Source organism: Castanea sativa, chromosome 7 (genome assembly GCF_040712315.1).
Source record: "Castanea sativa cultivar Marrone di Chiusa Pesio chromosome 7, ASM4071231v1".
Lineage (NCBI taxonomy): Eukaryota > Viridiplantae > Streptophyta > Magnoliopsida > Fagales > Fagaceae > Castanea > Castanea sativa.
In genome coordinates, this window is record NC_134019.1 from 21,599,588 (window position 1) to 21,615,900 (window position 16,313).

Genomic DNA, 16,313 nt, shown 5'->3' on the forward strand with positions numbered 1-16,313 from the left:
GTTTTTTTGAGAGAGAGCATATCTTGAATAATACGCTGATGTAGCCTTTCTTCCTATATACTATTTTAGTTTATAAAAGTAAAATTAGCCTTCTTTTTGTTTTGCCTTTGATTCGATAATTTAAAATTTAAAATTATGACTAAATGTTTAGGAATATATTGATGATTGATTTATTTTTGAACATTCTGAACAATTACTTTGTTATTTAATACTTAGTAAATACTGAAAATGAAAGTATATTATAACCTTGAAGATAGTCAGATAGATAGAATGCAGATAGGTAGAATGCCATCAATTAGGTCCAATGGTCATTTACAATTTTTTCTCTCCTTTTCTTTCAAATAAATTTGATATATTTTTTATTTGAGAGGGAGTTTCAACTTATAGCGTCCGCTCATGATAATAGTTCTTTATCATCAGACCAAGATAGAAATTAGTTTTTGGTGTAGGCGGGGATTGAACCCCAGAACTCTTATTCAACCATCATGTGGCGTTTGGTACGGGAGAATCCACATTACTCCTGGCATCTAGATTCCTAGGAATGTAGCTATTTCTATGTTTTGTTTCATTAGGAATCTGAGATGATAATGTTTGCTTTATCCCCAGGAATCTTAAATGAATTATTTATTTTTCTCATTTTATCCTTAGATTTGAATGTGAACTACCATTTATTTTTAAAAAAGTTTAATCTATAACAAAACAACCTGACAACTTTTTTTTTTTCACACATGAAACCTAAATAAAACTTTGTTAAAGAATATATCAACATAGTTGTCTATCCTGTTTATATTATTTTGGTGGGAAAAGATAAAGACAAGGGAAAAGATATTGATGATTTTTTTTATATTTTATCTTAATTGCTTAAATGATAGGGAAAAATTGTTAAAATTGTTAATTTATAAAAAAATACAATTTCCTTTAAGCTTGGGAATCTAGATTCCCACCTATTTTAAAGGGAATCCACATTTCTACTGAGAGGGGTTTAAGAGAGGAATCCAGATTCCCCTAGCATTTGATTCCTTAGCATGATTTGCAACCAAACATGGAAATTTTTAAACATTTTTAGGAATCCTAAAATATTACTCCGTACCAAACGCCACATCAGATATTTTACTAGTTGAATTAACTGGAACCCATAAATAAATTTGATATATTGATACCGTTTATTTACACAATCATTTTATCTTAAACAAATCAGAGGTCTTAGAATCATTACTCTTTTTCCTTTTTTTTTTCTTTTTTTTGCGGAAACACTATTTTAGTCTCTACATTTTGGTAGCAGTCAATTTGGTCCCTGCTATTTTTAACTTACAGTCAATTTGGTCCATACCATTAACTCACTAACGGTGTGCACATTTGATATTGACGTGGCAAATAAATTAATAAAAATAATGTTTAATACATATTTAAAATGCCATGTTGGCATTTTCCCAATTTTAATAAAATAAAAATAATTTCAATTTTAAAAATAAAAAATTATAATTAAAATCTCAGATTTTCTTTGCATCTTTGTGCGCTTTCTTGGCAACCAAACACAAAAATACAAATATCAGATTAACAAATCAACCCAAAGACCTAGTTCATTAGAGACACAACAACAGTCATAAACCTTTTAAGGTAGTTTATCCTTCACAATCTTAATTACAAATGTAAACAACCACACCACAGCCAATAGACCCACTTTGTTGTCATCAAACCAATTTTGAAACCCAAAAATTCTCACACTCTGATATCACCAAACAAACTTTGAACCAAAAAGGCCCACACGCCGGCTAGAGCCATTTTCTGTAATGGCTATGATAGGAATAGTTTTCTAAGTTACCAGATAATCAATGAGAAAGCATGGACGGTGATATTTTTCATTGTAAGCAGTTTTCCTAAAGAAAATGAATCTTTCGGTAAGAAAAACCAAGTGTGCAACGGCACCTTTTGCAGAATTATCAAATTGAAAAAACATGGTGGCTAAGATAAATCCCTTGATTATCACCATGCCCAATTGATGAGAAAGGCTCCATCATTGGATACGAATTCGTTATCTGGGTTTGCATCGGGCCGCCACCAACCACGTCGTGACACCAACCGAAGCTCCACGCGTGCTCTTACCCAGGACAATTCGATCGTTTGTGCCTTGAACTGCTGTCACCATTCCTGCCTTGAGTCGTCACCAGCCATCAAATCCCAGGGGCGAACGGTGTTCTCATTGCTTTCCTTTGTAATGGATTTTCTTCTATGTGTTAAAGGTTTGGAAAATGGGTTTTGAGGTTGATTTTAGGTTCGTGGGTTTGGTGTTTTGATTTGATTTTTTGAGGTTTCAAGGGCAAATTTGGCCACCAGATTATCTGGGTTTTTTGTAAACAAATTTAGTTGGATTTGTCCCTATCAAAGCCATTGGATCTGACTTAACACAAATATTCCAACCCGAAATGAGAGGGTCTCCATCTGGGTTTGTTCTTGTTCTTGTTCTTTTTCTTTTTTGGTTTTTGTTTGGTTACCAAGAAAGTTTGTTGGGGAAAATTTGTTGAGTTTTTTTGTATTTTGAAATTTCAATTTCTTATTGGTTATAACTAATGAGGATGTTTCTCAATTGTATAGATGTGAGATGCTGTGGAATATATTTATGAATTCAAGGATTTAAGATAGAAAAATCAAGAAGGTGATTTTGTGTTTGGTAGCCAGGAAAATGGAAGAAAATCAAAGAAAATCTGGGCTTCCTAATTTTGTTTTCCAATTTTAAAATTACAAAGTTAAAATTAAAATTATTTGTATTTGTATTAAAATTGGAGAAATGCCAAAGTGGCATTTTAAAATATTTATTAAATATTATTTTTATTATTTTATTTGCCACGTTAATGTCAAATGTGCTAACTGTTCACACCGTTAGCTACTTAAGTATTTTCCATTGGTGAGTTAACGATAGGGGACTAAATTGACTGCAAGTTGAAAATAGCAAGGACCAAATTGATTGCTACTAAAATGTAAAGACTAAATTGAATGCGACTCCAAAATATAAGGACTAAAATAGTGTTTTCACCTATCTTTTTATTAGCTTATAAACCATGAACTGTTTATTTGAACAATTAATTTCCTAAACTTTTCATTTTTTTTTTTTTTTTTTTTGAGAAGGGTCCTGAACTTTTCATTTGAACAATTAATTTCAAAGATACCAGCCTAGTCACAAATCAAACATTTTGTTCATATTTCTAGTAAAGTCTTAACGGATTTAACTTCATGATGTGCAATCTTTTTGTTTTGATAGATAGTGAGGGAGGGAGAGGCGGGTTTCAAACCCGATACATGGAACACCATCAAGCATGTCATTACCATTACATTATCACTTAAACTCCCACATTAGTGGGCACTTATTTTTACCTCACTGTCAATAACTTCAAATACCATTATCACCAAGTCGAGATAAATACTCTTTTGAAGCGTTTGGAAATTCTTTGGGGGCTAAATCAAGGTTTTCAGGAAAAGCATGTTATTCCAGTTTGATATTCTTCATCATGTTAATAATGATGAGTATCCTTGTGCTTATACCAGCCCATTTGAATTTCAAATAGCACTAGATGGCTACATTAATGTGGAAAGAAGTAGAGCTCTACTAGTACATCGAACCTAAATCAAGTTTTACCATGAGCATATTGTATTCATTGGGCAAATATAGATTTAATCAAGATATGTTTCTCCATAGTACTAGAACCAGAAGCAAGCAAGAGGGATCAACTCAAGAAAATTTGTGTTTTAACTATTTTAACAGTTTTTCACTTTGTAAGAAGTTTGATATAGGAAATTAACCCTTCTTTGCTGAAAGTCATAAATCTTTTTTTCTTTTTCTTTTTTTGGTCTGAAAGTGTACATATAACTCATTAATTAACTATTAACTTTTAAATGATAAAGAAAGAAGGCGTGGAAATGAAAAGAATATAATCGTCAAAAAACATAATGTTTGATTTGTGACAATGGGTTAACTATTTAATCATTCGTATCATAGGACCACCATTAATATCACTTTTATTATGCATGGATTATAACTTGTCACCTTATATAATTGTGGGTTAGTAAAAAATTGCTTACCTAACTTCAAATAGATTGATCTAAAGTAGGATGCATCCTAAGAAACCATTATAAATAGAGGCACCCCTAGCTCATTCAAATGAGATTTTCAAAAAAGCATTGAAGCTCTAACAAATTTAAGCATCAAAGTTCTAAAGTAGGAGTTTCAACACATTTGAAGAGCATTCATTTGAAATGTTCTTCTAAGCCTCAAAGTTCTAGTGGAATCAAGTTCCAAAAGCCTCCAGAAATGTCAAAATACTTAAATTATTAAAACCATATCGGATCCAATTCTCCAAAGCCTTAAAATCTCCACCTATAAGCCTTTGAATATGAAGAAAATTCAAAAAAACACAAACATCAAGGAGCCTCTAACAAATGTATAGCTAAAGATTCATCATACTTTCATTGTAAAGTCTATCAAATTCATTCTTTAATCAAAGAGGAAAGGATTTTAATTTCAAATGGGATTTTGGAAAAAGAATTGAAGCTCAAACTAATTGAAGCATCAAAGTTCTAAAGAGTAGTAGGAGTTTCCACACATTTGAAGAGCATTAATTATAATATTCTTCTCGGCCTCAAAGTTCTAGTGGAATCAAGTTCCAAAAGCCTATAGAAAACTTAAGGGGAAGTTTGGTATACTGAAAATCAACACTAATATCTCAATATTCATAACTCTTTACTTAAAAATTGTGGACCACACCGGTACAGATTTTGTTTGGTTTGATTCTCATTACTCTATATTCATCCCTCATTGCTCAAAATATTGAGCATGAGTAGTGAGAATTGAAAACTTTTTGGTGTTTTCTTATACTTGAGTAATGAGTTAAATGATAATTTGGTAATAAAACACAACTAGTGGGACCTAATGGCAAGACTTGTCTCACTCAAACTCAAAGCCATGGCTAGCTCTCTTTTTTTTCTTTTTTCTTTTTTCTTTTTTTCTTTTCTCTTTCTTTCTTTCTTTCTTGGCCTATTTCTTCTTTCTACTTCTTCTTCTATTGATTTAGAAATTAAAATACAAATCCAAATTAAGTATCCAAACAATGAAATTTCAAATCCTTTATTGTATAAAAATACCCAAACAAATTTTAAAATCAATGAATTTAAAATCAAGGTATTTAAGATTGTGGTGGGCCTTTTGTGATCTTGGGCTGGACTGTCTCCTGCTGTATTGAGGCCCAAGTGTTCTGGATAGGAGAGTTAGGATCGGTCCAATTGCAACCCACCTTGGGCCGGCTTGTGCACAAACAAAGCCCCTTTTGCTGAAACTTTGGTCACATGCCCATGGTAGGCGAAGTTGTTACAGAAGAATTATGGCAGACAAATACAGTGTGACAATAATAAGGACAACACGCTTCTCGCTAGATGAAATAGGGAATTCTTAAGAGAGAAGAACGGTATAGCGATAAAAGAAAAACACGTTATAAGTAAAATTGTAAAGACAAGAAAGGAATAATTACGATAAATAATAAAAACAAAAGAAAAATGTTAGTCTACCGTGTTTAGTTGTCTTACGGGACTAAGACCAAGGAAGAAAACCACTTTCTCAACGTGGGTAGTCTCACAGGAGGATCCTGTTGTAGAAATTACCCACTTTGAGGAAACGGGCTTGAATGACTTATGCTCCAAATGAATCTTTTATCCTCAACAGATGGTAGGCTATTAGAGGGAGAAAATGGATTAGCTTATTGGTGCATACCTATCATTCTACACTCTATTTCTCTTCCTGTTTCTTTTTTTTTTTTTCTCCATTTTGTTACTTTGATTCTTTCCTCCTCTTTTCTTTCTTTCTTAGTGCTTACTCGTGTAGTGTTATTGTGATGGTGGTGATGTGATTCTCTTCTAGTGGTTGCTATCATTGTGATGATGATAGTGTGCACAACGAGAGCCCTTTATATACTATCTACCATGACTGGTTTTTACTATTTTACCCTTTAACCACTTTTGTCTAGGTGTAGGTGTACTTCTAGACCACTTACTGGTTTGTCAGCTGCCCAGCCACCACCAATTACTTGTGCTGGCCGTGCTACACCGCATTACTAGACAAAGAATTCTACTTTGTTTGCTTGTTAACTGTGGCATTCCTATCCGCAACAAGGTGTGCATTCTCTCTTTCACTACCCCTTATAGCATGCATCTAGCGGTTCTAACCCATCCTCCCTCTTTTGGGTAGTATGTTATCCCAGTAGGACATTTCCTCCAAAAGAGCTTGAGCAAGAACCCTAGAATAGGCTTTCCCTTCTCCCCACCGCCAGACCATACCCTCTCTTACCTCTGACCCATGACCCACCACTCCTGTATTAGTTGGGTACAAGTTGGTGGTACTTGAGCCTTATGCGTACTCCACTTTCATGTATGTCCAAAACTTGTCTGCTGCTCATGTGTTTACCGTGGACTGGAGGCTTGCCTGTGCATTTGGCCGCTTATTCTTGACCTTTTGTGGCGTGAACTGTTTTCTGATCCTCCATTCTTTATGGCTTGCTTCCCCCAAGTGCTAGGCCTTGCTTAATTGTGGGCTTTTAGTCCACTTTTTGTTCCTTCCGTTGGCTTGCCAATTTTCCTGTCATGCCATTCTGTTATTCATGCTGTGGTGCTATTTGATCCCTGCTTGCTGGGTCTTTTTCAGGCCTACTGTATACTTTTCCCTCAATTAGTTACAATGTCCCAATATTGTCATTGGGTTTATAGTCATGTTACTTTGGGCTTTCTTGACCCATTACATTATTTGTGAACTTCTTTGGTTCATTTCTTCCTCGTTGGGCATCCTCGGCCAATTTTCTTTCATTGAGCATTCTCGGCCTATTTTCAATTCTACATTCCTATGGGTTTTTACTAACTCTTTTAGGCTTCCCTAGCCCAATTACTAAATCCTTCATCCTTGGGGTTCATGGGTTTCCCATCAACCTTTTACTTTCTTACTTCATTACTTCGGGTCTGTTGTGGCCCATTTTCACTTTTTTACATCACATAATACCCATGGGTTTACTACTTCTTCCTTTGGACTCCTGTAGGCCCTTTTACTTTTCCCCAGGCCCATTTGTTTACTTTATGGGCCTAAGACACATCATTCCTGCTATTTGGGCTTGATGGGTTTCTTCTCTCAATCCACTAACTCTCTTCCTACCCATATAGTTGGGCTTCTTCTTGCTATTGGGCTTTTCCAGAATGAGCATCAACAAAGATCAATTTATTTAAAATCTAAATTCAAATCCAAAATTTCCATCCAAACACAACCTAAGAACATTCCAACTCCCGATAGAATTTCTTCGTACATGAGACAATTAAAATGCCTATTCTAGTTTCTTCTCTCAAGTTCTTTTCAACACTGGTTACCTTTTGAATTATCGATCACAATATATTATATAAATTACATTCTTCCATATATTTTCACACGCACCAAACTCTAATTTTCATATTATTACCTCAGTACTCAGATTTTTTGCCTTCTCTTATATATCTGGCTCCTTCATCTTCCTTTCAATCGATTCTGACGAATTCATGATCTGTTTCACATTTACTTTAGGCAAACAAAACCCCCTTTTCCCCCCTAATAATGCTTGATCTTCAAGAGACTGATAAGCATCCAATCTCTTTTGTTTTTGACAAAAGATGACAAAAGATTGAACCAAGAACAACCTTATATATAACTCTAATACTAATGGTAGAAATAACCTTTGGTGATCCTTAACAAACACAACTGAAGCAATTTTTTATATGAAATCAAAACAAACAATGTGAAGGACCGTCACCAAAAAAAACTGATTTTTGAAAATGAAAATCAATTAGAAAACCCTAACCCTTTTTTCTTGTGGTGTGGAAGACTACACTCTCACATTCATAGTTCCCACACACAAATCCCTAATAAGACATCATATCTGTAGCCCAGATAGTAAGATAGTTACATTGTATAGTAAATTAATTAATTATTACTAAATAACATTACTGGGACTCACTAACTAATAATTGGAACTTAATTATAGCAAATGACCTAATTAGCTTGGTTTAAATCCCTACAACTAGTTTTAATTTATTTGATTGAGATGTGGATGATGAATTCATAAATATAAATTAAATATGATGAAACGTAATCGAATATTTAAAAATTGAATAATTCATTTTTTGAAAAGTAAAGCTTCATATGCATATCACTGTCACTGGTACGTATCTTGGCCTGTGGCAATTATACAAAGAAATAGACAATATGATATTTTTCTAGGGTAAGACTGTAATATAATTAAACAAATGCCTCTAACATTAAATAAAACAAGCAATATAAATTTAAGTTAGGTATGACGAAGTATATTCTAAAGCGTGAACTTGAAGAATTCTTCTCCTCAAAAGTCAAGATTCGTCTATCACCTGTAATATGGTATCCTGGCATGCATGCTAGCATCCAATTCAATAAATTAAGAAAAAACAATGGTAGTACCAAAGCTATTTACACAATTTTTGTGTAAAAAATTGGTTGGCTAATGTGAGTTCATACTTTCACCTTTTACAACTCACTATGTGACAAATTATGATAAAAATTGTGTAAATATTATTGTAGGATCCTAGCAGTTTTAGAAAGAAATGGACACTATGATTCTGTTTTTCTAGTACTCCAACACGTAAAATTTGACGTAAGAGTTAAGTCAATCAATTTGAAGAAAACCATCAATATATCAATGCACATTGGACATTGGACATAACCTATGTCATAGCGGTAGCCCAGTTCGAGTAGCTATCCACTAATGTAAAAAGCAAATTATATATACGTGTCAATGGAAGAAACCTATCTCAAAACCGTAGACAACTTGGCTATTTTGAACATAAAAATCCCCACATCAAACCTTCCCCATTCAAAACCTTTCATATGCCTTTGTCAATTCACTTTAGGACACTATAAGATCATATCCGTTACCGTTGTTTAAAACTTTATTAAAAAATTATTTTTTAATATTTAAATAATATTACACGTAATTTTATACAATTTTTTATTTACATATATTTTTAAAAAATACAAATATTACTAAAGGGATCCATTTTTCAACCCACACAATGGGACTATTTTCACTCAGTGCACTCTAGGATTCTCACTTTACACGTAAGAGTCAAAGGTCAAACACTCAACTAATAAATAAGCCATCCAAAAGGCTAATTATTGTTTTCAACGTGAAATATCAAAACCCCACATGCATATATATATATACATCAAGCCTAGGTTGCGTAACTCATTCCAAAACCAACATTCACACCCAAACCTATCTACTCCCTTGACCCATGGCCACCCAAGAGATACAAACAACATATCCTAACACCACAACCACCACCACCGCCACCAAAGCCCCAGACTCTGAAAAACACATCCCTAAAGATGTCGATGAGGACGAGCTCTCGCCCATCGAACAAGTCAGGCTAACCGTGCCCAACACCGACGACCCGACCCTACCTGTATGGACCTTTCGAATGTGGACCTTAGGCTTGCTCTCATGTGCAATCCTTTCCTTCCTAAACCAGTTCTTCTCCTACAGGACGGAGCCCCTTCTTGTATCCCAAATCACTGTCTTAGTAGCCTCTCTCCCCATTGGCCGCTTCATGGCTGCCACTCTTCCCACAACAAAGTTCGGAATACCCGGGTTTGGATCCAGGTTGTTCTCTCTTAATCCGGGTCCGTTTAACATGAAGGAGCATGTACTCATTACCATCTTTGCCAACGCTGGCACTGCATTCGGAAATGGACCAGCTTATGGTGTTTATATTATTGATATAATCAAAGCCTTTTATCACCGGAAAATTTCCTTTCTTGCTGGTTGGCTTCTTATTGTCACTACTCAGGTAATGTTCTCCTTTTTTTATGGGGTTTTTTTTTTTTTTTTTTACCAAGTAGTTTACTTTTATAGAAGCAAAAGTTTTTTTTTTTTTTTTTTCTAAGAAACTTTAGAAGCAAAAGTTGGTTTTTCATTATGACTTTGAGAAATGTTGCAAGTTAAATTCTTTTCTTTATTTATTTATTTTTGGGTACTATTATAAGCTTCAGACAGATGGAAAATAAGGAAATTCTTTCTCTAATTGCTATCTCAGGTGAATTTCTACGTTTTATTCAAGAGAAGTTTGGTACATTAATAGGACTATTTTGGGTAATCTTATGTGAAGAAAAAGACGGATATGGAAATTATTTTCCTATGACGTGGCACATAATAAATATACAATTCTTGGTTCGTCAGACAATTCTTATATTTATAAGGGGGGAATATTGGTGAATTGTTATTTATATGAGGTTGGCGGGATTGGCGGGGCAAATGAGGAGAAAGCAGGCTCCTGCAGTGCAAATCATCAACACCAATCCTGCCTACCTCCTCTCATATTTTCAAGTGTTAATTAACTAAGATATATTGTCTTTGGAAATTTATAAAACAAGGAAGTAAAATGGATAGATTATAAAAGAATGAAAGTAAATATAATGCATCTTTTATTGTGTTTGAGAGTTTATTAAAATATAAAGGGAAAGAAATAATATTCATATATAATTTATTAGTATATCACTCTCTCTCTACTTCTAATCATCTAAAATTGACTCTTTTCATTCCTTCTCACTATACTCTCAAACAGAAGAATAAATAAGAAGATATTCCATAAAAATTATTTACATCCCGTTTATTTTTATTTATTTTCCCCCTTCTAATATGCAAGATATATAGCTTATCATGAGCCAAGTAATATAAATTTCATGTATATCAGCTTTTGTTATATCAAAATGTGACGCCACTGTCAAGACACTATAAATTGACTTATTAAGAACATACATAATGACTAACTTGATAAGAAATAGTTTCTAGGGATGACATTGAAATTCACCAAATTTTTGTAATTTGTCAAATCAATCTCCACACACGTATACATGCACAAAATACATAAAATTATATTGTATTGTATTGTATTGTATTGTATTTTTTTTTTTAAATGTAAAGATCGTGACTATAAGATATCCAATTATTACTTATTTTTCTCCAAAAAAAATTATTACTTATATATAATAAAAAAAATTAGTAATATTATTTCTTAAGTTTGATTATTTCAGGTATTAGGCTATGGTTGGGCTGGACTATTGAGGAAATACGTGGTGGAGCCAGCCCATATGTGGTGGCCATCAACTCTTGTTCAAGTCTCACTTTTTCGGTATGTAACCAATGAGCCTGTAAGTAGTTGGCATCTACCTCTTTCTGTCTTTTGTGTCATGGGTTCAATCTGCCTCCTTCATCCACTCTCCTGAGGTTATTAATTAACTACTTAATTTATTTTTATATTTATGACGAAAAGAGAGAGAGAGAGAGAGAGGTTGACCTAAAATAGGGATAGATCGGTAATTTCCAATCAAGCCTCCTCTCATTCCTTCATTTTCTCCCTAAATCCAGGGGATAGGAATTTGGTGGGCCAGGTCCCACCAAAATCCCCTCCCCCAAAACCAAACAACTCCCCACCCAAACTCTCCCATATTTTTCCCTCCTCATTTTTCACCTCCCAACTCACCTCAACCAATTGGGGTGTAATGGTGATGACACGAAACGCATGCATCATCAGTCTTTCAATTACCATCTCAAGTGATAGTTTTACTAAATAGAATTTATTTATTTATTTTAGGTCTAAAAAATTATATTTTTGGAGAGGGGGGGGGGGGGGAATGATGGTTTTATTATTATTCAATTCTAATATCAACATGCATAATGGATAGAATAAAACTAAGTCAGTACTCCAACCAAAATTTAAACCCCTCCGTACATTGAGTTACCATGGCTAAAATGTTGGAAGCTCTTAAAAAGCTTACTAGTGTCACTAAATTTAATCTCTCAAAAGCCCAAAGCTATCTATCCAATGTCATCTCCTATCAAACCCCTTTTTTTTTTAATATAATGGATTTACTATCAAACTTTAACTCTATAAAACAAAGAGCGTCGAAATTAAGCATCATAATTAGAGTGCCACATCCATGTTCTGCAATAATGTGCTGAGACCAACTTTTAGACTGAACTGTCATTTATTTTTAATCCAAGATCTACCACTGTCTCCCCACCTTTCACCATCCTCCTAGCCTTACACCAGATTCTGTTTCAAATAGACTCTGGAAGTTCAATATTCTCTACATGAAAATTCATGTGAACTTTTTGATAAGTTAAATAAATCCCATGAATATTAGTATAAGGTGTAATAATAATTAATTTTATTCTTGGTTTGATTTTAATTTTGAAATGACAAAAGAAATACTCTTACAAACATATATATTGAAACGCAAATAAATATCTAGATCACTCTTCATCCTCGAGCATGAAATAGGCTACTTCTTGATTGGTAATTAATCCACATTCTTCATATCATAGCATTTTTTTTCATAACCACAGTGGTATTTTCTGCACAAAGAACTCAAACAGTGGTGGAATGACTAGAAACAAAATTCCAATTATGCAAATCAACTTGAAAAAATCTCATTACTATCAATTGGTGTCACATACAAAGTCATTCTGTCACCATACATTTTCCTGATGGCTCATAAAATTTTACTTCAACCATTGCTAACTAATATTTTAAAAACTCATCACTCTCAACATTTTTATCTCAAATTGGCTCCATTTTTTAAAGTAATACCTTCACTTCCTAGCAATCCAAAACTAGATGAACATAAATAACTGCCAATGTCTCTATGTTCCATATGTGAATATCAATAAACTACTTATGTTTAACATAAAATTTTGATATGAATTATGCAGGGCTTTGCATGAGAAAGAAGAGAAGCGGTTCTCACGGGCAAAGTTCTTCCTAATTGCACTAATTTGCAGTTTTACATGGTACACAATGCCAGGGTATCTCTTTTCAACATTAACAAACATCTCATGGATCTGTTGGGCATTCTCTAAATCAGTCACTGCCCAACAAATTGGCTCAGGCATGCAAGGACTTGGACTAGGAGCAGTGACACTCGATTGGGCTGCAGTGTCATCCTTCCTATTTAGCCCCCTCGTTAGCCCCTTCTTCTCCATTATGAACGTTTTTGCAGGCTATGTATTGATAGTCTTCATTGCAACCCCGATAGCATATTGGGGATTTGACTTATACAATGCAAGTAGATTTCCCATTTTCTCTTCTCAGCTGTTTACATCCCAAGGTCAACAATACAACATATCAGCCATTGTCAATAATAAGTTTGAGTTAGATCTAGCCAAGTATGAGGAGCTAGGGCCAATTCATTTAAGCATGTTTTTCGCTCTCTCTTATGGCTTTGGCTTTGCCACTATTGCTGCCACCCTTTCACATGTGACACTCTTCTATGGAAGGTAATGTATTATCGAAATGCTTTTTATGAGTTTTCAATGTGAATACTATAAATTAGATGAGCAAGAAATCATACATGTAAAACATGCAACAAAGAACAAAATTTTGGTAAATATATTAAGATATGTTAAATGTGGTATGTTTTAGGTTTTTTATTTTTATTTTTTGAAAAAAAATAATGCAAATGCTAAATTTGTGGTACATATATATGTTATCTCAAATTCTGTAGCTTGAATGCTAATTTCCTGGTGCTTATATCCTGAAACTCAAGTTTATACCCAAACATTCACATTTTGATACAAATTTAATTCACAGCGAAATTTATGAGAGATTCCAAGCTTCTTACAAAGGCAGGGAGGATATTCATACAAAATTGATGAGGAAATACAAGGACATACCTTCGTGGTGGTTTTACTTATTGCTAGTTGTGACAATTGCAATTTCCTTTGTACTATGTACCGTTTTGAATAATCAAGTCCAGATGCCATGGTGGGGACTGCTCTTTGCATGTGTCATAGCCTTTTCTTTCACCCTTCCAATAAGTATCATAACTGCCACAACAAACCAGGTTATTGGGTTAAATTTCTCTCACCTCACCTTATTCTTGCAACAAAAGATTAATATAATAAAAAAACTTGAACTGGTTTTTCCTCTCATTGGTTACAATATATTTTCTTAATTTGTTGGCTATAGCTATATCAGTCACAACTTTTCATGTCCCACTCAAATTTCGAAAATATACAACACCAATGGTCTAATACATTTTAAAATGGCTATAAATAATAGGTTATATGTTATGAAACCAGCTCCCATTAAATTGAGTTATTTGATCACATTTTGTGAATTTTGATTGATGTTAGTTATTATTATAGTTTTGTCAAAGTACCTTAATTAGCATTTACATAGTTTACCTTGTCACCATCAATGTAAAATATCTAGTACTTTTCCACCATTGTTGTGATGCTCTATCTGATCTACAGACACCAGGGCTAAACATAATAACGGAGTACATGATGGGTCTCATATATCCAGGAAGACCAATAGCCAATGTAAGTTTTAAAGTCTATGGCTATATGAGCATGGCTCAAGCTGTCTCTTTCCTCAATGACTTCAAGCTAGGACATTACATGAAGATTCCTCCAAGATCAATGTTTTTAGTTCAGGTAAACATTTCTTTTCTTGTTCCCCCCTCATTCCCAACCTTTTAAAAAAAGCACACTTCTTTACTACAATCAATTTAACAACTAAAATTAACATGAGTCAAAACATCAATTTATGACCATCCAGATTTTTGAGTCAAATAAATAGAAATCGAGATACATATAAGCAATAATCATCTTCAAAAATAACAAATGCTCATAGCCAATGATATACCTCTAATATTTTAGCCTATGTGGTTTTATGCTAATACCATTTTTTCACTCTCCAAGCTAACACATTCATATTACATAGCAAGTTGTACTTCCAAAATCATGATACTGATGGAAACATCACACAAGAATTTGCGTATTTACTAAGTCTAGACTTATCATAAGAGCAACTATGTGATGCAAGTATTGGTCTAATGTTATTAAAATGGATTTTGCCATCATAAATTCATGACACACTCACATATAGCTAGTTTTCACATATTTTGTACAATTACTCAATTATTATCTACTCTACTGCTTTTGCATGTGTATGCATAGTTCATAGGAACAATTCTTGCTGGAACCATCAACATTGGAGTGGCATGGTGGTTGCTAAACTCAATTCAAAACATATGCCAACCAGAACTCCTTCCTGTTAATAGTCCTTGGACATGCCCTAGCGATCGAGTTTTCTTTGATGCATCTGTTATATGGGGTTTGGTGGGACCTAAACGAATCTTTGGAAGTCGTGGAAGTTATGGGGCAATAAATTGGTTTTTCCTTGGAGGTGCAATAGGACCTGTTATTGTTTGGCTGTTGCATAAGGCATTCCCAAAGCAAACTTGGATTCCACTCATTAACCTTCCAGTTCTCCTAGGAGCAACAGGAAATATGCCTCCAGCAACAGCCTTGAACTACAATGCTTGGGTTGTAGTTGGAACAATCTTTAATTATTTTGTATATCGATACCGCAAAGAGTGGTGGCAGAAGTACAATTATGTTCTTTCAGGAGCACTGGATGCAGGGTTGGCTTTCATGGGAGTGCTACTGTACTTTTCAATGGGTATGGAAGGGAAAGGTGTGAATTGGTGGGGTACAAAAGGTGAACACTGTAATTTAGCAGTTTGTCCAACGGCAAAGGGCATAGTGGTTGATGGTTGTCCATTGAAGTAAGGCTTGTATTTTTTTTTTTTTTTTTTAATTCTGTAATAAAACATAGCATAGTATTACCAAATGTTTTTTGACAGCATGATGTTCAGAAATAAACATAAGTGGAGAAAGGTGTTTCATATGGTTTATATTGATATCTAAAATTTCATCTTCAAATGGAAATGCACAGTTTTTTAAATTTGTATGCGTGATATGGAGGAAACATATAATCATACATATATTTAAATTAATGACCAATGTCCAGGAACAAGAGCTTCTTCCGAGCACCAATTAAAAATACATTTGGAAAGCATAATTTTGGTCATCCAAGTTTCATTATTGTTTTCTATTTGGTTGTCATTCTTTTGAATTGCGCAATATTACTCTTTTTACTCTTTTAATGTTGTTTTGATATAATTGTTATTCTATGAATTACGTTTGGAAATACGTGAAGAATGAATTGGCATGGCCCTTTGTGTTGGAAAAACAGCATGGAATGAATAAAAAATTGATGTTTCTATGTTCACTTGAAGATGTTATTAAAAGTGGTAAAAATCCTGAGTCCCACATAAGAAATAAAATAAATAATATATGAGTTTATATGCTCATGAGTTGGACATTGGATTGAGCTTTTGGTATATGTGGACTGAGCTACTTGTCCAAATAATAATATTT

The 16,313-nt window shown here is 33.8% G+C and overlaps 1 protein-coding gene across 1 annotated transcript; it reads left to right on the top strand.

The window, feature by feature from the left end:
- The first annotated feature begins 9,268 nt into the window (after positions 1–9,268).
- On the top strand, positions 9,269–15,821 carry LOC142642467 (oligopeptide transporter 4-like). The gene is made up of 6 exons (XM_075816827.1): positions 9,269–9,873; positions 11,117–11,214; positions 12,798–13,361; positions 13,675–13,927; positions 14,340–14,522; positions 15,048–15,821. Exons 1-6 carry the CDS (start codon positions 9,319–9,321, stop codon positions 15,660–15,662), a joined length of 2,268 nt encoding a protein of 755 aa, XP_075672942.1. The 5' UTR covers positions 9,269–9,318; the 3' UTR covers positions 15,663–15,821.
- The last annotated feature ends 492 nt before the right edge of the window (positions 15,822–16,313 follow it).

Coding starts and splice junctions, on each gene's coding strand:
- LOC142642467 (XM_075816827.1), top strand. CDS start 9,319: ATGGCCACCCAAGAGATACAAACAACATATCCTAACACCACAACCACC. Junction 11,215..12,797: donor GTTCAAGTCTCACTTTTTCG/GTATGTAACCAA, acceptor TGAATTATGCAG/GGCTTTGCATGAGAAAGAAG. Junction 13,362..13,674: donor GTGACACTCTTCTATGGAAG/GTAATGTATTAT, acceptor TTTAATTCACAG/CGAAATTTATGAGAGATTCC.